This window comes from Larus michahellis, chromosome 15 (assembly GCF_964199755.1).
Source record: "Larus michahellis chromosome 15, bLarMic1.1, whole genome shotgun sequence".
In the NCBI taxonomy this organism is placed as follows: domain Eukaryota; kingdom Metazoa; phylum Chordata; class Aves; order Charadriiformes; family Laridae; genus Larus; species Larus michahellis.
Window position 1 is genome coordinate 2,845,986 of NC_133910.1, and position 24,043 is coordinate 2,870,028.

At 55.9% G+C, this 24,043-nt stretch overlaps 1 protein-coding gene across 2 annotated transcripts in view; it reads right to left on the reverse strand.

Annotated features, from left to right (window-relative positions):
* RGS3 (regulator of G protein signaling 3) overlaps window positions 1-24,043 on the reverse strand; it is an 87,782-nt gene extending 63,739 nt beyond the window's left edge. Inside the window, exons 1-9 of one of the 2 annotated variants that reach the window (XM_074608704.1) lie at window positions 23,960-24,043; window positions 19,139-19,288; window positions 11,548-11,598; window positions 9,203-9,261; window positions 8,422-8,516; window positions 7,458-7,526; window positions 6,585-6,645; window positions 4,546-4,636; window positions 3,822-3,889 (exon numbers count right to left, since the gene is read on the reverse strand). In XM_074608704.1, the coding sequence (XP_074464805.1) occupies window positions 3,822-3,889; window positions 4,546-4,636; window positions 6,585-6,645; window positions 7,458-7,526; window positions 8,422-8,516; window positions 9,203-9,261; window positions 11,548-11,598; window positions 19,139-19,288; window positions 23,960-23,990 (675 nt within the window). In that variant the 5' untranslated portion in view covers window positions 23,991-24,043. Of the gene's footprint in view, window positions 1-2,036; window positions 2,215-3,821; window positions 3,890-4,545; window positions 4,637-6,584; window positions 6,646-7,457; window positions 7,527-8,421; window positions 8,517-9,202; window positions 9,262-11,547; window positions 11,599-19,138; window positions 19,289-23,959 lie in introns of those variants that run through there. The other variant, XM_074608705.1, reaches the window with a different exon arrangement.

Consider the following 24,043-nt stretch of genomic DNA (forward strand, 5'->3'; position numbering starts at 1 on the left):
TGGTGGCTCTTGCAAGTGTAAGGAAAGGTCTGATAAGCCATGAAAAAGGAAAACCTGGCAGTCTCTCTCTGGCACTGATTTCTAACACGTCTCCTCTAAGCAAGTCACTGAAACGCTTCATTTCCAGTTGGGTACTACAGAAATAGCAGCTCTCCTCTGCTCCAGAGGAAGCCGCGAGTGTCGGCACACTCCTGTCTGCAAGGCTCCTGTGCTCTGAGCTCTGCGGGCATCACCCCATTAGCTGGGGTGAGTATGATTTCCCTCGCTGAGTTTGGAGAGGATGGATGCTGTGTTGATTTAGGCTCATTTCTCCTCCTGATTCAAGAAGCAATGAGCTTATTAATGAAATGATATTTATTTTTTGATGTTGGCTTCCAGCAGCAGCTCAGCATGACAGTTCCTGTAAATACCTGATTATCCCCCAAGACATTTGTCAAGATCCTTGTTTTACTGACAGAGAAGAGAAAAGAAAAAATCCAACATCTGACCTGTGTTATTTTGAGAAGAAACACTCAGAGAGAAGAGGAGGAACTCAGCAGAAGCTGCCAAGGAGGGGAACTGGCTCCTCGCTCCTTTACCACGGGAGGGCAAACACAGTGAGCTTTCCTTTCTCTGCACCTTGTCCCTGCTCGATTGCTCAGCACAAAACCAGGCTTCAAAAGAGCAACTGTCTTTCCCTGCCAGGATCAAAAAGTAGGTCCCGTCCCACCACGCTGAGTATTTTTCTCTTGGGAGTCTGTTGGATCTTCAAACAGGGGAGGAGGCTGCTTGTGGCTCTGCACCTTCGAACCAACCTCACGTTTCAAATACAACGCACAGGGGATCCAAGTTCTGCGGAAGGGCTACCACTGGCACCTCGGGAGCCAGCCCAGCACCTCTCCCACCATGGAGACTCCATGGTCGCTTCCCAGCCCAAAGCTTCCCCCATGCCGAGAGGTCTGACCGCTTTGCACTGCCAGCGGAGACACCGTCCCTGTGCCACTACATAGCAGCTTCTCCCTGCTGATGGTTCGCTTCCCCCAGCTCCCACCACCATGGCCATTACAGGGAGCTGAACATCCATCTTTGCTGCCCTGTGGGGAACTAAGAAACACGAGCGTCTGACATAAGCGGGAAGGTGGGTGACAAGGTGGTGACAGACTCCAGCACCCTGGAGGCTCACTGTACCCGTAACTTTGTCAAAAAACACAGAAGAAATTGTCAAAATAGAGAATCGAGATCTAAGACACAAATCACAGTCAGTTGCCATTACTACAAAGCAGAGAAGCATTCCTGCATGAGCCCTGATAAGAAATGGGCATTTTTAGTTACGCTGGTTCTTTGTGCAGTCCCCGGGATACACTGATCCCCCACCAGAGCTTCAGCACGACACGGAAGATGAGCACAGGAGCACAGAGAACAGCTGACCAGGAGCTGGGGAGCCCCAATCCAGACCACGGAGGGAAAATTGTGTTCAAAAGTGCAGGAGACTGGGACCAGCGCAAGCAAAACCAGCGCCCGGCATCGCACACCGAGCAGGTCCGAGAGAACTTGCATCAGCTTTTACAGATCACAGCAATCTGCTTCTCATAAAGAAAGTCGCTGGCGGTTGTAACCAGCTTCAAGCAACACTTGATTCCCAAATACATTCACATTAAAACAATTTTTAAAAGAGACAGTAGCAGCCCGGCAGAGACTTAGCTGCCTGCTTCTCCTCTAATGAGCGGTAAATCAAGACACCACTCAGCGCTTTCACCATCGGATGTTATCCTCAAGTCACACAGTAAATGCTCCCCCTTTATCCCCATTTACACTCTGCAGCAACAGGCAGAGATCAGCCAGAGACACCTATCTGAAGATGCTTTCCTTATATTCCCAATATTATCACTTACAAATGATAACGACAGCAAATCAACACCCTACAAGCAGCACACACATAGCCCAGAAGTGGCAAGAAAGCCCACAGACACTCCCAAACCTGGCTGAGACTTGCAGCAACACACACACACACGCACCCTCTGGCACACAGAGTTTTTTTCCCCGTGGGAGATACAGACCTGCCTGTATCTCCGCTCCGAGCACACCTTGCAGAGTCCATTGAAGCGGTTCATGGCTGGAAAACCCTAAACTCGCCGTTAGCCCATGAAAATCCAGTCCCCCAAAGCAGCCGTAATCCCGATCTCCTCGTATCACACGAGTGTGGAACAAACCACAGTCAAACTGGCATGACCGCCCATGGGAACCCAGCTCCAGAGAAGAATGGCAGGAAGCCACCTTTCACCTCCCCAGCCCCTGTCTGCGCTGTATGCCGCTTTACGATAAGCCAGAGGGCTTCCTGAGAACCCTAACTGACAAGGAAGAGAGAGAGTTTTATATTAAAATTCCTGTCAACTATTTAGTATTCCCTAGTCCCTGCTCTGTTGATGTGGCTTTTGTTCCCGCAGCATTCTTCAGCCGCACGGAGCACTTTGTTATTGCAATGTTCTCACAAACACTTTGAGGATGTTTAAGGGGTGTTTCACAGGCACTGGCTGTGCGAGCTTCACTTCATTAAAAAGACGGCTCGCACTTGTTTTACTCATAAAGGGTAAGAGATTTTTTTTTAAAAAAAAAAAAAAAGGAAAAAAAAAAGCAGAGTTTGTTTTTAAAAGCACAGACCCAGAGGATACGCACATCCCGATGCTTTGTGCTCAGAGAGTCACGGAGCGGGAAGCAGAGAGGTCAAATGAATTGCACCCGTGGTGTAATTTTGGAATTAAAGACAAAGAGAAACCCTTAGCCCAGCCAGCAGCAGGGCGCAGAGTGGGGCTCGGTGAGTCTGCACCGGGCAGCCCCGACTGCCAGCGCTGCTGCACAACCCCTCGGAGACGGCGTTGCAATGGAGAAGAGAGCTCGTTCCACACTCCTACGTGGGGATGGAGAAGAGAGGAAAGGCGCAAGGGAACCCGAACCCCGGGCTCCCCTGCAGGGCAGCTGGGGTGGCGGGGCCAGGGCAGGCTGAGGAGGGAGCGTGAGGAGCCCCAGTGCTCCCACGGGACTCCCATGGCGGGGCCGTCACAGGCACTGCCCGGGGCCGCTCCGGCCGCATTGTCCCACCCGCCGCGTCGCCAGGCTGGAGCTGGAAGGAGGATCGGTCTTCCTTCCCAGCCACCATCTTTCAAGTCAGTGGCGACTGCCGGAGAGGAAGGGAGGAGAGGGGCGCTGGCTTTGTTTGCCTTGCTCAATCCTATGCTTTAAAACAAATAACTGAAAATGCAGCTGAGGGAAGCAGCAAAGCGGAATTCGGCACAGATAAATCACGGGGCCGGCTGAGCCCAATTTCCGATGCAAGCCATGTGTTTGTGTTCCCATTTCCCATCCTTGCCTTTCCTATAAATCATCGAGGCTCCACCATGGGCCTTTCCCTTCCCAGAGCAAACGGCTCTGACAGGAGGCGGGGAACAGACGCACCCGTCCATGGAGACGCCGAGACGGCCAGGGAGGGATGCTGTGTGGCAGGCAGCCCGCCAGCCCCGGCCCCATCACTCCCAGTCCCCATTGCTCCTAGTCAATGGCTGGTGCTTTGTCTCCGTGGCAATATATTAGAAAAACAGGAGGTCCCTGTATGGCAAAGGGGAGTGAGTGTAGGGTTACTGCCCACATCACCCACCTCCACAATTGGTGCTCCAACTAATTGCCTATAAAAGCCATGGTGTCGGCAGGGAGACTGACACAGCTCCCACCTCAGCATCGCCCTCGCTAATACTCTGCCCCTTGGCTCGTTTGGTAACCTCTCTGCGCAGGCTCTGCTGCTAGCCCCACGTCTTCGCACCCCTTGTGGGTCATAGCCCCGTCATACCTACCTTCAGCTGCTTCATGGTCACAGGATCCTGGCTTTCCTGCGCTGCACCCTGACTTCCCAGCGTCGGCTCTAAAAAAAGGGAAAGGCCATCTCAGCCCAACAGCACACATCTCCTGACAATCCCTCTCCCTCCTCGCTGCATCTACACGCTATATGTAAGATCTTTACATGCCACAGGCACATCTCCTCCAGGCTGGGGCAGCCCTGCACGGCAGGAGGGGGTTGCACATCTGGGACACCGCCGTCACCCTGCTCTGTGCCAGCCCGTCCTCCTCCGCACACCCTGGCAGCAAGGCCAAGGCAGGAGGAAGAGCTCCCTGCCGTCCTGCACAGACCCCAGCAGCCAAACAGAGTCCGGCCATGGGATCAGTCCCAAGTCTGAGAGGGAGGAATCAGCACGATGAAAGGCCCAGCAAGAGGGAGAGATGCGGCTGCAATGTTGGGGTCCCCACATAGCCCCAGACAGCCACAGGTAAGGAGGAACAAGGGTTGAAGGGGAGAGTTTGGTGCCCGTCTAGAGCCTGCTAAGCCATCCAGGATCTCGCCCACGCTGGTATTTTGGGATCCTGGTGCCCACTGAGCATCAGAGGGCTGAGAAGTGCTCATGAGGGCAGAGGTGTGAAGGGGCTGGGGGCTGCTCCATGCCAGCACAGGGACAGACACAAGACTGACTCCTCTTCCAAACCCTGCAACAGTCCCTGGGACATCCCAGCGGGGAGACGCACCTCTGCTCTGCTTCAGCCGCCGCATGGCCACCTTCAGGTGCTTGGTCCTGCCCAGGTCCTCCCCAAGGAGATAGTACCAGCCGCTGATCTCCTGGGTGGGAGGAGAGAAGCTGTCGCTGCAGGGGCAGGTACTCACTCGCCATTTAACTCAGACTGGTTGCCCACAGCCCCAGAGGGGTCCCATTGCAGGAGCCATCCCATGCCCACACATGCTTGCACATAGAGGCACAGCCTGAGTCCTTCTCTTCGGATACACAGGAACAGCTAAAATCCCATCCACCTGCAAGAAGGGACCAAGCACCTCTGCAGTAATGAGCTTCCAGGTTTTTAGAGGGAGACAGGGTGCAAGAAAACAGCCAGTCTCCAGTAAATCCCTCCATATCGTGTTTGCAGCAGCCGGCAGTCTCGCAGGGAGCACACGGCTCCAGCCTTATCCCCAGAGGAGGATGCCCAAACCTCCAGCAGTGCTGGGTGCTCCTCAGCAGGGCTCCCTTTGCCCCTGTCCCACACCCATGTGGCCAGGGCAGCCAAGGGGACAGAGCTGGACTCGGCGATCCCTCGCCTCTCTTCCAGGGAGCCATCGCTGTCTCCCATTGCTGCCTGGGCAGCCGGTGGAAGCCAAAGGGATCGACCATCCTGGACCAAGGCCCAGGAGTCAGATGGGGATGTAGGAACCATGGTCCCAGAGACCAGAGGAAGGTGATCATTTAGAAATGAGTGATTTAAATCCTCAATGAGGAAACTGAGGAGAGGGGGAATATCCAGCAGCATCACGCAGCACCCAGGAGACAGCTCATCTTAGCCCCAGCTGAGGTCCCGGGAGGACCACATGCCACCAGCTTCCTCCTCCCATCCCTGCCAGAGTAGGGTGCTGCGCGTAGGTGCTATACACATGGACACTCCACCCTCTCTGCACGCAATGATACCTTGTGAAACACACTGCCAAAATCTGACAAGGAGGGGACGTCTTTGGGGAGGCCAAATATGAGCAGAGCAGAGGCTCCTCCTGGGGAGAGCTGCAGTTTAGAGCTGCTCTGCCTAATTATCATCACCGTTATAAAGAAAAGCTGCATCTCACTTGTCCAAATTCCAGAGGAGGGCACACTCAAGCTACCTCTTACCCTCTTCTCAGGACACTGCCACAAATAGCTCCTTTTCAACCTCTTGCTAGGGCGTAAATTTCCACACCTCAGGTGATGTACTAACACTTTCACGAAGCCCTCCCAGCGTGCCGAGATACTCTGACGTGCCGACACCAGACCAGGGCCGCGCAGGGATGAAACCCCTAACCACTGGCAGCTCGGATGAAATGTTTCCATGTTTTAGTGGATCAGCAGGAGTCATTCACAGCAGCAGCCTTGCAGGCTGCTTTAGGAAGGCAATCCCAGCTGATGTGAAAGCTGTATTACCAAGCAGCAGCCAGGCTGGGGCAGCAGTACTGTGACCAAATCTGCAGCAGTGGGGACAGGGATTCTGGCACAGAGACAGCCTGGCAGCACCGCTGCCCCCAGGAACTGCCCGAGACCTCTGCATTTGCCCTGCCCCCACCACCACCTCAGCTGGCGAAGACCTTGCTGCTGAGGACAGGGAACCAGGCAGACTCCTCCTCAGAGGAGCGTGTCCCCACCATTGCACCCACTCAGCCACCAGCAGCAACATGTCCGTTGTGACATGCCGGCAGGCTGAGCAAGGCTGGCCCCATCTCCTGTCCCCCAGGCAGCACTCACTGGGGCCACCTCTCTGCACTCCCAATTGCTGCTATTCTTTTTGCGTCCCTGCAGAACAGAGCGATGGTCCCCTGTCCTTAGGATCCCTCCTCTAGGCCTCCCCATCCCTGCCTCCAGCTGTCACACCAACACCAGTCCCACAGTGGCCGTCCATATTGGGAGCAGGACCAGGGAATTCCCTAGGGACCTTCAGAGCATCTTTGTCCCACGGCGGGGACGGCCTGCTCCTGCCCTAACGGTGCATTATCTGCACCCACCGACCTGAGACAGCCAGGCCCCAATCCCACGCGCTGCGCTCCGGCATGGAGGTACCTTGTCCAGGGTCAGGAGGGACTTCACACCAAAGCTCATGCAGCCGATCAGTTCACTCTGTCTGCAGGAGAGCCAGAGACCATCAGCGCACACTTGTTGGAAACTCCCGGGGACCAGCTCCCCCCATGCACCCCTTTGTGGGGACCCCGCAAACATCCCTGCCCATGCTGGGAGCCAGGCAGCGCCCAGGCTGTGCCTCCCTCTCCATGCTTTGGGCAAGCGTGGTGTCACCACGCAGTTCGGCTGCAGCAGGGGCAAGGAGGAGCTGGGCTGAAGCATCCTGGTCACCTCCAGCCTACCTGATACCGGCAGGAGCTTGCCCGAGGAGGCAGATGCCACTTGCCTGAGCAGGCAGCACAGCCTGCGAGGCACCAGACCCCTTCGCTGATGGGCTTTCACGGAATCACAGAATGGTAGGGGTTGGAAGGGACCTTCGTTCCTCCACCCTGCATTGTCCCCAGAGGCAGGGAAGGTCCCCAAGCCCAGCACCAGGATTCAGCCCCACTTGGCTTTAGCTAGCAGCGCAGGCGTGAGCGGCTGCAGGATTTTTAAACACCGGTCCAGCTGATGGCTGCCAAGCAGCAGCAATGCCGATGGAGAGCGGCAAGGGCAGGATTTCCTCCCGACCAGCCTGCACGCAGCCTGGTGCTCACCAGCACGGGCTGCCCATGAGAATGGCCCCACCAGCAGGTCCCAGTCCCAGCGCTGCTGCTCAGCTCCCCCCACCTCACCGACCAGCCCTGACGTCAGGGCCAGCCCTCGAGCCCCGCGGCGCTGGTAGAGCTCACATGGCGCGGCCAGAGCAGATGGCAGGTCCGCTGCCACACCAGCCCCGTTTGAAAGAGATCGTACGGCAGGCTGGCAGCCCCTTACCTGGAATTTCTCTCTCGGTTCCAGACTGTGACTAGGAGACGTTTCTGCTCATCCTCCTCTTGCACTGGGCTGTAACAAGCAGAGAGGACAGCTCGTGAGCACCAGTCTTCCCCAGGAGCGCTCGGCAAGGGCTGCCCTCACAGCCAGAGACCCCTCGCCCTCCTCAGAGCCAGGTCTTCTCCTCCATTCTCTGCACAGAGAATGCAACATCACCCCAAACGGTAACCTCCTCAGATGAGCCACTGTTGCACTAATTCACTCATTCCTGACAGAGAGCCGCAAAGGGATGTGACCTCTCCTGGGCAGGGACTGGGGACGCCGTTCCGGTGGGGTAAGGGGAAGAAAATTTTGCAGAAAGACACACATCCAACATCAAAGGGTAAACACAAGGAACATGCCACAGTCCATGCTCTGAAACAACCATCCTGTGCCAGATTAAATGCTGCATGAGCAGAGAGAGGTCTGATAGACTCAGCTGGCAATGACAAGCTTTACTGAAACACAACGAGCCGTACAGCTCCTTTCCCATGCAGAGACATGCTGTAGCTATAGGAAATCCTTTTACCTTCCTCATTCACACCGCTGCCCATACTATTGCAGGTGTAAGGTCTAGGAAATGGAGCGTGTTTGCCCAACTCCTGCCCAGCAAGAAAGTCCAACCGTGCGGGAGCGCCGCTGCCATGCTGTGTGCTGACAGCTTTGTGAGCCTCCGCAGAGCTCTGCCCAAAAGTTCAAGGCATTTCAGCTATAAAAAACAGCAGAATAATGTCTGTCACTCCTCATCTCAGCAGCAGACCTGCTCATGCATGATGCGTGTTTATTATAGATCATAATGCAAAAGTAAACACGGGGTTTTGGCTTCAAGAGGGCACCCCAGGACAGCAGCCATGTGGGTCCCCCACTGCTCAGTGTGAACACGGCGCTGACGGATGGGTCAGAGCTACCCCTGCCCTGTCATACTCACAAAAGAAAGTGCTCGTGGAAGACAGGATTTTTGCTGTCTGGCACAGTCTTCGTCTTTTGCCTGCACTTCCAGTCAGCATCTGGCACGATCGACATCTTTACAGAGGAAAACAAGCAGCGTGTTAGCACTCTCAGAGCAAGCACTGGCTCACAGCTGCCAGCTCTGCCGCCGCGGTGGCAGGAGACCAGCACAGCCACTTTTATGGATGGCTAAGCCTCAAAGATCCAGCTGAGCCTGTGTTAACGGCTGGTTTAGATCACTTTACTGTATGGGCGTCAAGTAATTGTATTACAAAACTCCTTGGGGCAGGGGAGGGAAGGAAAACAGCAGAAAAAACAAGGTATGTACCTAAGTGTTGCTGGTCGGTCTCTGACTTGCAGCCCCCTCGTAGGGGACATGCTTCACTGTACACACCATGGTGGGAGCAGCTTGCCAAAGCGACCTCCAGGAGAGCCCTGAGCCATATTGTGCTGGCCAAACGCTTGTCCCCACCAGCCCTTGGGCACCCAGTGGGATGCTCTTGCAATGAGTTGACACAGCCCTTAGCAGGCTCCCATCCTCCACTTTTGTGGTTCCATGCAGCACCATGCCAACAAAACCAGTGAGCCCTCCGGTACTGGGCAAGAGACCAGCCACCTCCCCGCACACTACAGGTGCTCAGCCAGAGCAGGACAGAGGAGGAAGGGGAAGGGACAGGCAGCCCTGAGGATGCTTAGAGAAGCCAACCCCAAAACCCCAAGAAAGAACCAAGTTCCCCAAGCAGAGCCCCAGGAGAACCCACCTTCACGTAGGAGTCGCATGTCCGGCACGCCTTTCCCATCAGACCTTTTGCTTCCATGACTGGAAAGGAAATGAATCAGTCAAGCTCCAAAGCAGCACCAAAGGCATCTTCCTACGCCACAGCGCCCTGTTCCATGGGGTGCTCCCTCCTTGTGGGGCTGAACCCGTCTCCTACCCCGCCAGGATGCTGCGCACACCTCCCCAGCAGCCTGCTCTCACTGGGCACCCACAAACAGGTGAAGGGGGTTATTGTATTTTTTTTCTTTAATATACCCGTGCTATAAATACAAGCGTCTGTGGGTGAGGTTGGCGGCAGATGCAGTTCGGCATCCGGATGGCAAATTACATTTTATTTGCCTGACTTCACACAGCTCTGGGCTTCCTGCCCCGCAGACAAATGTATCATCAAGTTAAATATCAACGGCCGCATCCTGATGGCAGCCCCGCCAGCAGGGACTCAGCGTTGCACTGCTGCTGACAGCTGGAACCCTGCGTTTCCCAGCCGGCTGGCTGGAGGCAATAGATGTGCAGCAGAGGCTGGATAGCCCAGGATGGGCTGTCGGAACCAGGCTACGCTCCCTCCTAACACGCCCGGCGAGGCAGCAGTGACTTTGCCTTTGTCACAGACAAATACGTGCTCCTAATAAATATGATGAGCCCCACAGAAATCCCAATGCACAAGGGGAAAAGCGTTCTGCAAGACCCTCTGGTGCTTCACAAAACAGTTTGCAGGGCTCCTCCAGGACAGGCTGCACCAAGAGCTTCCTCCTCTGGCCAGACCTGCTTTGGGTTTAAAGACATTGGGGTGGAGAATGAAAGAGCAAGACGGACCACCCCAGGCCACCCAGCCTCCTCCTGCCCACACCAAGTACCCTGAGCATCCGGCATGTGCAGCGGGATGTCAGGTCCCAGACCTTGAGCCTCCTTTGCCTCTTTGCTGGACCATTTCCCTCTTCCCAGACCCTCTTTTGGGGACAGCATCACAACGGGACAGTGACTCGCATCCAGCTCATGCCAGGGCTGCTCCAGATGGAGGGATTTAGGGTAAAGCCTGTGCCTGACCCTCATAACCACACACAGCTTGGAGGGAGAGGGAAAAAAAAAAAAAAAAAAGCCCAGAACACCCAAAATTTTCCTGCAGTTGTTTCTTTACAAAGCTTGCCTGTGCAGCCAGAAAAGGGCAGCAAGCTCCCATGGCTGCCGAGGGGAGAACAGGGGCTGTGCATGGCTCAGCCGGTCCCTACAGCCTCTCCAGGCTCAGGCCATCCTCTGCCCCCATTTCTTTCCATCCAGGCGGGGGGAGGCTGGGCTGTAAGGTGGCATATTGCTCAAGAGAAAGCCTTTTCCATCCCCTCCTGCCCTGCCACGAAGGTCTCTGGGATGGGGGTGCCTTCCCCCCCACACAGCACAGCCATCCCCAAGAGCACTGAGAGTCCCAGGGCCCTTCTTTTCCCTTTTACCCTACAAAGCCCAAATCCGGGGCACAGCGAGCCTGCTCTGTTCACAGGGAGGGGATTTTTACTCTGACCATTTCAAACTCTTGGCTTTTTCCTTGATTCCTTAACCATTTACTTATCATGAAGCTCTGAAGAGCCCCTGATAGAAAAAGCTCTGTGCCAGGAGACCAGGACACACATCCATCACTGCAGGAGCAAACCTAAAGGCCCCCTCAGGTGCCTCCAGACAGGCTTTTCCTAAAGAGAAGAGCTAGTTCTGACACTCTCATTGCCCTTTCTAATGAACACCATTAAAGCTGCAGTGACAGAGTTCCCAAAGACCTGCCTCATGGCTGCGACGGAGCCTGTGTCCCAGATGCTGCATCGCTCTCCTGCACCGGTACCCAGCTGTGGTGGCCAAGCCCGAGTGTCCAGAGAAAGAAAAGCATCTCTTGTCCCCAGTGGAACACACCATGGCTTGAGGGACGGCAACCCCAGTCTGGACCAGGTCAAATACTTTTGTTGAGGAAATGTTGCTGGTGTTAAAAAAAATGCAGCATTTGGAGGTAAGAGAACAATTTGGAAATCCCAGCAAATGGTTTTGGCCAATGTAAAAGACATTTCAGCGGAGACAAAGCATTTCAGATTTTTTTTTCTGAATTATATTTGTCTTCTTTCTCTTCACATGGAGTTAAAGAAAAAAATATTATACAGGTGGATGTAAAACACACTGTGGTCACCCAGCAATTAAGGTCTCCAGAAATTTTGGTTTGGCCTCTAAATCAAAGAGCCCCCAGTCATGCCGCAAAGCTCCAAAGGGCTTGAAGAAAGGGTATGGAAGTCCTGTCCCCATCACTAGCCCACCAGGGCTCTGGGGCCACCTCACCACGCACCCCAGGGAGATACTCACCATGCAGCACCAGGATCCGGCCCTGCACCTCGATGGACAGCTTCAGCTGGCCTAGAGGAAAGGAGAGGAGGGACAGTGAAGGAGGCAGAGCTCGCACGCCGCCCCCGGGACCCTGTGCTCCAAGGTCTGCACGGGGCCAGACCCATCCTGCTTCCCCACCACTGGGCTCAGGGAGCTGGGGGGAAAGAGGTGGGAGGAAACATCTTCTGCTACCAAGAAAGTCTTACGGCTCCAGATGCAAAAACATTCCGGGAAAACCTGAATACTGTTTTCTCAGTACACAGTAAACTCTGGTGGGAGAAGGAACGAGCCCATGGCAGAGGGGAAGCGGGAGCACCAAGATGAAACAGTTGCTGTGGGATGAATTAGCCCTTGTTTAATGTGCTCAAATCCTCCCCCCCAGCCCAGATTCAACTTCCCCTTTGCCTCTCCCCTGAGCTTCTGTGCGGGTGAGGGGCTGTCACCCCTGCAGAAGGTGACAGCGGGCCAAGCTGCAGATGGCCTGGACAAAGGCCAAGGACAACCGGTGCCTTTGGTGGCAGGAACATGCCGGCACAAGGTCAGCCAAGGCTGGCTCCGCCGGGGGAGCCTGGGCCATGGCACTAACCTGGTTTCATCCATCCGCTGCTGCGGGACCTCGCTCCACGCACCCCTCCTCCCTGCTCGCCCTGCTGCATGCCTCATCCGCCCAGCGTGGTTTGGGGGAAACATCTTCACTGACTGTCATGTCCAGCAACAGTTCATTATCACTGGCACTACCGGGCAGAGAAGACTCCTCGACAAGGACTAACGCGGCACTGCTCACAGCACAAACCCGGCCCCCAGGAACCAAAGCAAGGCAAGAGCTCCCACGTCGCAGCCTCCTGCATTTCCTGGGGATCCCAGACAGTACGGGCCAGCGAGCAGACAGGTCATCTCCTAAAATCAGGAGTCAATACTTGCTTTCATCCAGGATTAAACAAGAATGCTTTCACAGTCATGTGTTTTGACACTGAATAACTGTCAGGTGGCCAACGAGGCCAGGAGCTGCCAACCCCCATGGAAGAACAATGCCCCACCATCCTGCAATCCCTCTGCCACAGAGCCTGGCGGGGCTGAGACCAAGCGGGACCTCCTGGCTCCCAGTGACACAGCAACTCTGGGGAAGCGCCTGGCTCCCTGCACAACAGCACCAAGAGCTTCTGATGGAGGGGGTGGTGGTAGGGAAGAGCCTTGAGGAGCTACATGACTTTGAAGCAGGTCTGGATGGAGATATTCCTTGCACCCAATGTGGCTTACCCACAGCCATCCCCCAAGCCAGGAAGCAGGACCTGGCTGGGGTGCCCGGCTCCCCACTGCCAGGCCTTGCAGGGGACCTGCCACCCATTGTCATTGTGTGCAGAGCAAGAAGCACGGTCAAGAGGTCAAAGGCAGGATGGTTCCAACACTCACTGACAGGCCAAAAGAGCAGATCTTAATAAGAGCACAGGGGTGTCCTCTTCTGCCCCTCAACGGGGCAGAGAATAACACAGAAGAGAGCTCAAAGTGCCAAGGTCCAGCGCCTGGAGCCAATGACAGGCTCTTTCTTGGAGCAGGAGATTGATCTGACTTGTTAAAGGATGACCCAGGACCTGACCCGCTCCACAAGCAGCCCTTAAGGAGACTTCTCCCCATGTGGCCTGGCAGAGCACAGCAGCAAGAGCTCATCGTGGGACTCGGCAGTCCCTCACGGGTGCTGCAGAGCCCACCTGTACAAGATGGCAGCCCAAAGGGCAACATTTGTACCCATCAGTGCCTTTTAAAATACCTCAGGTGAGAGAGGAAGGGAGGACTCAGAGCAGAGAGAGGAGGTGGGAGGGATGGAGCCAGGGAAGTGTCAGACCAGGGTTCCACAGGGAGCAGACCAGAGTAACTCAGCTCAGCCTGAGCATCCTCCTGGGGAATTCCTCTCAGTGTGGACTACGTGGGCAGCTCCAACCTCACTTGAGCTTGGCTACTTGGGACAGGGTCAGCTGAAACCCAAGTACACAGGCCAGGGGCGCTCAGGCAGGCCTCTGAATACAGAAACCCCTCTGCAGAGGCGCAAGGACGAGATGGGAGGATTATTTCTAAAGAAGGAAGGAAGGAGCATCCCAAACGTGCCTTTGGCTGGTGACAGGCAAAGTCACCACCTGAAAACGCAGCGTGCACAACTGCAGAAGAATACAGTGCTCGCAGCCTGCTCTGCACACAGGCGAGGGCCCTTCAGCAGAGCTGCGAATAACGTCCAGCTCGTTTGGAGCTGCGTAAACAGCTGTGTAAACAGCTCCAAATCCAACCTGCAGTTCCCACTGCCTTTTGAAGTGCCCGTGCCAGATCCCTGAGCTCCCACCTCTTACCCGGAGCTGCAATTTGTGATTTTTCAGCACTGCCTGGACCTGTCTGCCAGCAACTGCTTCCCAGCTTTGAAGACCCAGGCGGTCCCAGACCCCGCGCGGGAGGCCAGCGCCTGGGACACGTGTAAACCCCTGCTGAGCGAGGGCACGGGTCCCAGGGCGGCCGCTCTGCCCTGCCAGCTTACTTACAGCTACACACGCGCTTTCCCATGCGCATATGACTCTGCATCAGCCCTAAAATCTATCCACAATCCTCCAACTGGCACAAAGGCTCAGCCGATGGCGTTTGCCAGGGTCTACGTGAAGCGCTGCTGGGGTCACAGGGGGCTGCCAGCCCCCGGCTCGCTGGCCCCACTCGGGCACGGAGAGCTCTGTCCCTCTCAACGCCTCCCCAAGGGGCTTCCCAGGGAGCTGCCCCTGCCAGCATGAATAGGGTGTGCGGATTTCAGGGGTGATGCAGGGTCTGAAATCTGCGTCATTGCTCTGGCTCAAGCCAAAACTAAACATTTCCCAATGCTCCCGAAGAATCAAAAGACTGAAAGCATCATTAGCACATTTCATTTCGTCCAAAGCAAAATATCCCGTTTTCACTTGTTCTCCAGCTTACAAAACACACACACACAAAAAAAAAAAAACAAAAAACAAACCCAACTTGTAAAAATCATTCACAGACATCTAAGCATCTTTCAGATTAAAAACCAATGTTTCATTTTGCAAAAGACGCACCCAAGCACCTAGGTTTGCTGGGGTGGGGATATCTTCTGGGATCGTTTAACAATTCAGAGAACTCATATCTCATTTTTCACCCAAAAAAAACATTGACAGAAAGTTTTCAAATCTCTCTCCAGCTCCCCTGTGTGTCCCTGTTCGAGGGCACGTGTGCGCACATGTGGAAATGTATGTCTTTGCGTGCATGTGAGAGCAGGGTGAGCAAGTAAAGACGAGAGCCAGGTGGGGTAAATCAGGACAGCTCTATTGAAGCTAAACTGATTTACAACAGGGAGAATATTGTCCCCTAGTTTCACCATGCCTCCCCAGCCTCTTGGACCAAGACTTTAACCCTTCTGCTATCTCCTGATCTCCGAGGCTGTGGGAACCCTCTCGCTGTTCCACCATTAGCATGTAACAACCGTTACAACACGAAAGCAAAATGCCCCGGTCTAACCAAGCATGACGAGGAGTCAGCCCAGTAATGAATGGGCCCTGGGGAGGAGAAAGGAAGCTTTTGTGCTGGGTAATTCGGGGGGAGGAAGCTCTACGCCCAGGCCTGGGCTGGGGACGGCTGGGGCCGCTCAGCTCCCAGGGCAGCACACGGGGACAAGGCTTCTGCGCAATGCGGGACGGGGTCAGCGGTACCACGGCCTCGCGCATGGCGTGCAGTGCTGCTGCTGCTGGGACAGTGCCTGTGGTCCCCGTGTCACAGGCTACACCAGCACCAAAGAGAGAAAAGCGAGGAGAAAATGGGCAGTTCTGCCTTTTTCAGAAGTACCACAAATTGGCCCCTAGTAGAAAGGACTCGGGAATATGGGTGGGAAAGGCCCTCTCCTCCCTGCGGGGAACAGATGACATGTCTCTCTTTGCTCCCAAGCGCCTCCAAGTTGCCTCCAAAGCACGGGCAGGGACAAATCGCACACCCCAGCCCGCCCCAGCCAGCTCGCCTGACCCCAGAGGGCTCCCAGCCTGGTGGTGCCGGGGAAGCAGCATTGGCAATTCCAGTGCTTGCCAACGGGACCGGGACCAGAGAGGGAAGCTGCTGTCAGAAGGAGCTGATCCAGCCGGAGCTGGGGGAAGGGATTTGCCGTACCAATGTCTGCATTCGGACAGAGCGGCTCAGTGGCAGAATTTTCTCAGATGCACTGAGCAGTAACCTTCCTCCAGACCTGGGTGGGCAGAAACGCCACCTCTACCAAGACAAGTTCTTGGGCAGCATTTCCACCTTGCCCCAAGAGCGGAGGGTCAGAGAAACATTATGCCCCGGGTTTACCTCTTTTGATACATCTCTAACATGAACTGAAGCAAACGGCTTCAGCAGAGTGGCCCTGACACAGCTTGTCCAGGTCCCCCGTGTTGCTATAAATGAAAATAGGTGCAGAGAAAGGCCAGAGGGAGACAGAAGAGCAGACAGCTGGTCTCACGACAGGACCCACACGCAGCTCCTGGGTGCACACCCCATCACAGAGAGCAGGGCTCAGCCGGGCTCGCAGGGCTGCAGCGGAGAGGGCAGCCAGGCCACGTCCATCTGGACCCCACAGGGCCAGGAGAGGCAATTCGAGCTGATGAACAAAGCTGGCACAAGGAGAACAGGGAAAAACTGGGTATGAACAAGCACAAGCTGGTAATCAAAGGGGTTCCCACCCATGAGAGAAGTTTGCCAGGCTAAGGGAGGGGACATGTGAATGGCGTCCTTTGGGAGCAGACCCAGCAGGCAGGAAAATCTGTTCCTTACTGATGATCTGTGACAAATGGAAAATTTGGGTTTTCTGCTCCTTAGACGCTTTTCTAGTTTCTTGTAGGAAAAATGCAGGTTTTTCTCTAGCTGGGACAACCAAGAACCATCGGTGCAGAGGGCATTTGTACCCACCTGGGCAGGAGGTCCCCATGGGCACAAGGCAGAGCACCCCAAGATCACCATCTACAACCCCAGGCCCTGGCACCAGCCCTTTTGAAGGCCGTCTCCTGGGTCACCCGGATGGAGAGCGCAGTGCGGGCCCTGTCCTGCCACCGCTCTCCTGCCCAGAGTGCACAACGCTGCATCTCCCCCGCAATGGTCAGCCCGTGAAGGGAACTGCGGCTGCAGAGACGATGCTTGGCCCGGACTTGGTTATAGAGCCAAGAGGCACCACAAAACTCACATTATTTGTCACGCCTAAGTCCTACACACACAGACAGCGGCATTTCAGCTTCCAGGCTGTCCTGAGCAGTCTGGCTTACAAGCCAAAAGGGGGAAGGAGCAGCATCCCTGGCTGCCCAGGGAAGGGATGCCCTGCTCCATTCATGTAACTCCACTCTCTGCTTCCCTGCAGCCTCTTTAACAGCACATGGCACCATTGCCTGCCCTGCCCGCTAAAACAAGTGGAAGCTTTGAAAGAAAACTGCTTAAAAAATGGCACCTGAGAAGGGCACCCAGCTTCCCTCTGCACGGGACATCTGCTGACAAGCCACCACACACCACAAGCAACGGCCATGACATTTGCTGACAAATTCACCTGCCCGTAGGGTGGGTACAGAGGGCTCATAGCCCAGCCATCACCGGGCCAGCTCCAGCCCAACAGAGCCAAGCCACCACCGCCCATGGGCTTCTTCAAGCCCATGCTCCAAAACTGAAACAGCCACGGAAAAACCCTCAAGGAGCAAAGAAGGAAACTGGGGGTCTGCCCTAACGGGGACCACAGCTCTGGCCAGCCCTACGCAGTAATCCCAGCTCGTGCCCATCCTGGGGCAAAATGAGTGGGGAATTCAGCAGCTGGCTGGCTGCCGCAGCACGCCTCAGCGGCTGCAGCTTGGTTTCAGGGTGCTCCCTGGTTCACCAGCTCAATGGAGCTACATATTATTTCGGCTCAGCGAGGCAGAAGCAAGCAGGCAGCTGCTCAGCGTTAATGCCTTCGGGGAGGAGGTCTCCAGCCCGGTCCTACCGCGCCGGGCTTCGGCCACGACCTGCTGCAGCTCCCCGTGCCACACCAGCCAGGGCCACGGCCACATCCCCCAGGCACCCCCTGCTCCCCGGCGCTGCAGGCTCAACACTTACCGAACGTGGTGAGGCAGAAAGAAGGTCCCAGGGGGTCAGCCTGGCGGGTGCAGAGCGAGACCCTGTGGACACTGCCGGGCTCCATGGCAGGACACCTCTAATTAGCCAGTAATTGGAGCCCTTCCTGCTCAGCCCGGCAAAGCCAAGCAGCCGTTTAAGCCGGGAGTGACAAGCAGCCGTGTGGCCGGGTTTCCATGGGACGCGCGTCCAACCGCCGCACGTTTGAACGGCGCGGCTCCCATTGGCCCCACGGATTTGAACGGGAACCGCACCTGCCTGAGCAAACAGGCCCGAGCCCCGCGCCGCCGCCATGCCCGAGCACTGCGCTCTGCCCTCCCCTGCGGACTGCAGACCCCGCCGGCACCATCCCACCACCACCCTGCTCAGGCACCCAGAACGAGCTCCTGGGAAAAGGGGAAAACATTTCCTCTCCTCCGCAGTGTGCCAGGCTGTGAGTAACCCCCGTGAGTGTCCGTGCCATCGGGTTTGCTAGCACATGCTCAGCTGCTGGGGGAACTGTCCCACCGGAGCAACACGACACAGCAGCACCCACAGATCTTTGGGGAAATTAGGCAAGGAAGGGGTGCAGGAGAACTGGGTCTGTGGGGGTGAGACAAGGGAAGGAGGGATGGCAGGGCATGGGTTACCTGCTTGGCTCTCGTGTGACAAGAAAAGGGGCACGCAGCCCCCCAGGCTCATGGGGTCACTCTGCAAGACCCCAGAGCAGCCCTTCCCATCCCCCAGGAGCTGGCGATGCACCCACCAGCTCTGGATGCCGCACCACAGCTTACTGGGAGGCACCCAGCACTGAGCACAGGAGCGTGGAGGAATGATGGAGATGGTTTCTCTGAGAAAACCCCCTCCCCAAAGACTGGGCTCTCTAGAGCTCTCTGCTTCCCACCCATGGATCCACGCAGCCCTGCTCCCCACGGTGCAGGACCCCATGGGGGACTGATCTCCAGCAGAGTGAACCTGCTCCCACACCACCCCATGCTGCAGGAAACACCACGCTCAATGAGTTCGGTTCCTCGTGGCAATGCTGTGAGACTACAGGATCCACAGCAGCGTGTGGGGCCTGCGGTGAGCCCCTATCAGCCCCACAGGGGCTTTTTGGGTGAGAGTGGGCAATTCACAGGTCCTGCTGGCCTGGGCCCAGGCAGAGGTGGGCAATGGGAGAGCTCAGCCCTGACAAGCTAAGGTCGGGAGAGCCAAGGGTGCAGCCCAACACAGGCTCTGAGCAGACGTGCTGCCAGCGCGGATGGGTGCTGTCAGTGCTGCGCAGGCACCTCCATTTCCCAGGCCACATCCAGCTGAAAGTAATACTAAATATATTGACCTCTCTGGGACAGAAAAGGACAAGATCTCCTGTAGGGTCCAGGGTGCCAAGACACACACCCTCACCACTCCTCCCCACCGTCGCCCCCTCCACACACTCCTGGCCAGGGCTGAGCCTCCGGCTGGCCCACAGCCCCTCTCACACCCCATCACTTACCTTTCCCCTTCACTCGTGCATGGCTGATCTTCCTCCTGCTCCCAGCTGGTCCCTTCTGCTTCCGCAGGGAGGATCGTATAGCCCCACATCGCCCCTTTGTCAGGGCTGGCAGACACTCCAGCTCCAGCAACCGAGGACTCTGCCCTGTCCCTGCCAGAGAAAACAGGAGATAAGAACAGGACATGGCCGGATGGGGAGCTGGGACACAGGGGACATCACAGGCTCTGCAGTACCCTTGGTTCTACCTGCCACAAGGGGATGTCTCCACCTTGCCCCAGCCTTCCCCAGAACACCACACTGCCAGGTCTCTTGCACTGAGCTTCTCCTGGCCAGCTCTGCGCAAACATGGCCCATGCTGGCAGCGTGGCACATCTGTCCCACACCATCACCCCACTGCTCAGCCCTGCCTGTGTGCAGAAAGGAGTGATGGCAAGAGCCAGTGTCACAGCAGAACCCAGAGCCATGTTCAGAGGGAGTCACCCCTGGCACACGTCTCAGCTGCAGCCTTGGCCATGGCCCTTTACACGACACACACCAAGTGCATCCCCTCAGCACCGTTGTATTTTATTATATTTAAAACAGCTGACCAGCCCCGTCAGAGCTTTGTTAGCCTGTAAGCAGCTCTCCAGAACACCGGAGATGCTGCCCTGCCACTGCCGGGTGTTCAGGACAATCTTGCAAGGCTCCAGCTCAGATCCATCTCCGTCCCACAACCTACTGACGCGCTCGGGCTCAAAGCAGCAGGGGAGCTGTGCACGAGGAGGAATCGGATGGTTTCCCTGTGGCCAGCACCCTACAGATGGCACACCAGCCCCAGTCTGCCCCTTCTCACTCACAGTCATCACACCACCATCCAGGAACCTGCCACGGGATCCCATGCTGATGGAGATAAAAATGCACAGACCCAGAAATGGGAGTCCTGATGGAGAGATATCTCCTGGCCACGGCACAGAGCAGAGGAATCAGCATGGCCCAGCAACTCTTCAGGATCAGAAACATTTTCCCAGGCTTCCTCCACAGAGATGAGCAGCGTGGGATTAGCGCAGCACAAGTGTCTTTTGTTGCCCTTACGCAGATCCAGTGCAAACGCAGCCCAAGCTGTGGAGTCACAGGTTAATTCCCCGGTGGGGGCAGCGGTGCAGAGCAGCGTCCCTCGCCCCGTGATGGAGCCGTGTCACACGCACCCCCCATCCATAAAAGCAAAAGAGCCTGACCTGTGATTTTGGTGCAACATCAAGCTCTTCGGAGCCAGCAAGTGCCACTCAGCCCCGTGATATGGCAGCGTGTACCAGGACGTACAGCACCTAGCGCACACTGCCCAACCCCTTCAGGGACCCCAAAACACCCCCCCAGCTCCATCTGCACAGTCCCTAGCCAAAGCGTCCTGGCACAGAGGGGCAGGCCATTTGGAAAGGCTGTTTGCTCGCTAGAAAAACTGTCTTTTCCCCCAGAGTTTGGCTTATTCTCTGGCATGGTACTGGCTTGATTCAGTTGAATTTACACTGGCAAAACTGCCTGAACCTGCAGGAAAAAGCAACAGAAGGGACACAGAGTGAGCAAGGGAGGGAAGGAAGGAGGGGTGCTCTCTGGCCAGCCCAATCCATCACTGCCAACAGACACCTATTGTACCGCTGCCATAAATCACAGCCCCTTTGGGCATCAGGGGGAGAGACAAACAATGACCCGACAAGTCTCCAGAGGCCTCCAGACAAAGAGTGTGGCTCTGTTTGGGCTGCTTGCCCCCCGCAGTGCTCAGCCCTAACCTTGGCAACCCACAGGGGCCTTGAGACAGCGCCCAGCCAAGCAGCCAGCTAATGCCACTCGCTGTTTTACTTGCCTCCTAAGAAATTTAGAGCCTGTGAAGGCCTAGCAGGACTTTCTGCTGGCAGCTCCCACGCAAAGCTCCTGGCCGGTGGTGGAAAGAGGCCAGATGCCTCCTCATCCCTTGTTCCCACAGCACAGCAGCGAGGCAGGATGCGAGCTGTATGATACACAGCTCAGCGATCGGTGGAGCAAGAAAGGCCCAGAGCTGAGTCCACTCGGGCTGCGAGAGTCTCCTTCCTGCTCAGGGAAGCCCCCGGATCCATCCCCATGGGCGCTGCATTGCGGGAGCCTCCTGCACCCAGGCAACTGCAGAGCCCAGGGGAAGAGGCACCAGGCACAACCGTGGGCGAGAGCTGTCGGCACAGCTGAGCAGCCCTCCTGCTAACAAAGGTGTGATTCATTCTTTAGTTGCTGCTTGTTTGTTTAGCACCATAGTGGCCTTTGCTGCCTTAATCAAAACGTAGATGATGCACAAGCAGTGCAGGACGTTGCAACAAGCAGAAACACTTGTGGGACAGGCAGAGCCAGAGCACCAGGAGCTCCCACAACCTCTGGTTTCTCAGCAGCTCCAACGCATCCGTCTTTTCTCACGACACTGATGGATTTGAGTACAGGGGAAAGATGGATTCCCATTTCCCAGCAAGGCTGACAATGTCAGAGGCATGGGAGGCGAGCAGACGATGCAGCCTGGTGACACTGGTCCAGACCCTGCAAGCCTAGGCCACCAACAAAACTCTTTTGGCTCCCTGGTAGCCCCACAGCCCCCAGTGCTACGCTACAGCCTTCGGAACTCCTGAATTCTTCAGGACCCAGTAACCCACAGGGAGGTCAGTGCTGTTGGCTCCTGCCTCTCCAACAGGCACTCGAAGCTCAGGGCGAGGTCTGGTGGAGCGTGGTTGGACACAGGAGGGGAAAGGCTGCTCCAGCTCTTGGGGGTCTGTAATAAAAGCATCTCTGCCTATAACAAGTACCTGGCTTCCCACATCTGGAACAGCTGCTTTGCGTGAGGCGGGGATTAATGCAGTCGACAAAATCCAGAAACACAAAGAGGGGAACACGGAGACGCAGAGAGGAAGCAAGTCCTTTGCCAGTAGCCAGGAGTACCACAGGCAAGCTCTCCAGCGAAGAGATGACCTGGCCAAGCATGCAGCCTATGCCACAACATCTTGCAGGTCCCTGTCCCAGCTGCCCAAGGAGATATTTGCACCCCGGCATTTACAAACACGTCCCCATGGCCTGCTCTGTGCTCTCCTTGTAGACACAGGCACAGCCAGCGGGACAGGTCTGGCTTTCCCCAGCAGTGAAGCCTTCAGCTCCAGCACAGCTCACCAAGATCAGAGCTCATCCAAATTGTAACGAACTGAAACGGGAGGTGTCACATCCTCTACCACATCCCAGCCACATCTGCTGACATGCAAGAGAGCCCTGGACACAGAGCTGGGGAGAGGATGAACCCCTTCATCCCATCCTCACCTTCATCCCCTGTCCTTCCTCCCCTGTCCTCACAGGTAGCAGTGGCAGCGAACCTGGGAGAGGAACTGAGTCACATGTATTTACATTACAGAACTTTACAAGAGCTCTCCCCTTCTCCCCACAGAGAGGGCCTGGGGACCCCTCATCATCCCAGCCCTGGGGTCTGCACAGAAACCTCACAGAGGCTCAAAACCTCTCTTACAGCTGTGTTTAACAGTAAGATCACAGATGGAGGTCCCCAGAAGAGATCCGGGGTCACAATCAGTCCTGCTGTCACCTCCTGGACAGGAGGGTTGGAGAAGGTCCCTGCCACTGTCTGCAACATCCATCCATCCCTCGCCACATCGCCCAGAAGCCCTGTTGATGCCTGAGCACCACAGACAGGTAAATGGTGTCAAAGCACTGTTCTGGACAACCAGGAACCAGCACACGGATGGGATGGGCACTGCTCAGGGATACAGGGTAATCTCTAAGGCACTTCAAAATGTTTCTCCCTTCAGGCTTATCAAAAACTCTTCCCCTCATTTGTTCAGCTGAATCCATTTGCTGACATTTCCAGTGACCTCCATCTGCTACACATCAAAATTAAAGTTTATCCCAGCAAACTTACTTGGCACTGAAAAAAAATACAGTCCGGGACTGGACGTTTCAGCACACAGCATCCCCAGCAATGACCAGCACATCTCATCCCACAGGACACGCAACACCAAGCAGTCCTACTGAGGGAACAAATGATGGATCCACTCTGCCACCCCAGGTACCTGAGCCTCTGCTAGTGCAAGCAGAGCGTGTGCCAGCCCAGCCTCGCCATGTCCTTTCCTTCACCACACGTCCCCGCGACAGCAGCGAGGCCATGGCTTGTGCTGCTCCTCTCCGGCACTGCCAAGCCTGCAGCTCTCCCCAGCACACGCAGCAAGCGGTGAGAGGTGTTTTACATGACACCTTGTCTCCCAGGAGCTCCCCAGGCTGACACAAAGCCTCCCCTCTCCATGTCGTTATTGCAAAATGCTTTTAAGAGGCAAAAGGAAAGACAAACAGGGCAGTAACAAAGACACTGTCTCTCTATCTAAAGCAGGCAGTTTCACAGGTTTGGGTAAAAGAATCTCATTAGATAGTGTTTTTCAAAATTAAAAAAAGTAAGTAAATAGAAAAGGTAAAGAAGAGTCTGCGGGACTCTGGCACTCCAAGGCCATGGGAGTCACCCACACTGCCCTCCCAGAGGACTTGAGGCTCACTGTCTGCAAAAAAAATCACTCCTAACTCTCAAATCCAGCAGATTCAAGTCTGCTCCATCCCGCAGCGCAAGACACTAACAGAGAGCACGAGGTCAAATGTGATCCTGCAAGGAGCTGGGCACCTCCAACACCCCACAAAGGGCATGTGGGAGATACAGTCCTTCATCTCCTCCAAGCACCAGGATCCGTTTCAGTGGTGATAACAAGGCACCTGCACAGCCATAACCCACCCTTCACCCAGGAGACAGAGCAGCACTGCAAACTTAAGCGGAGAAATCTGAGCACTCACGCGTGAGCCCTGGCTCTCCCAGCTGCTCCATGGCTCCCACACGGGACGGTCACTCTCTCCAGCACCGTCCAAGCACCACCATCC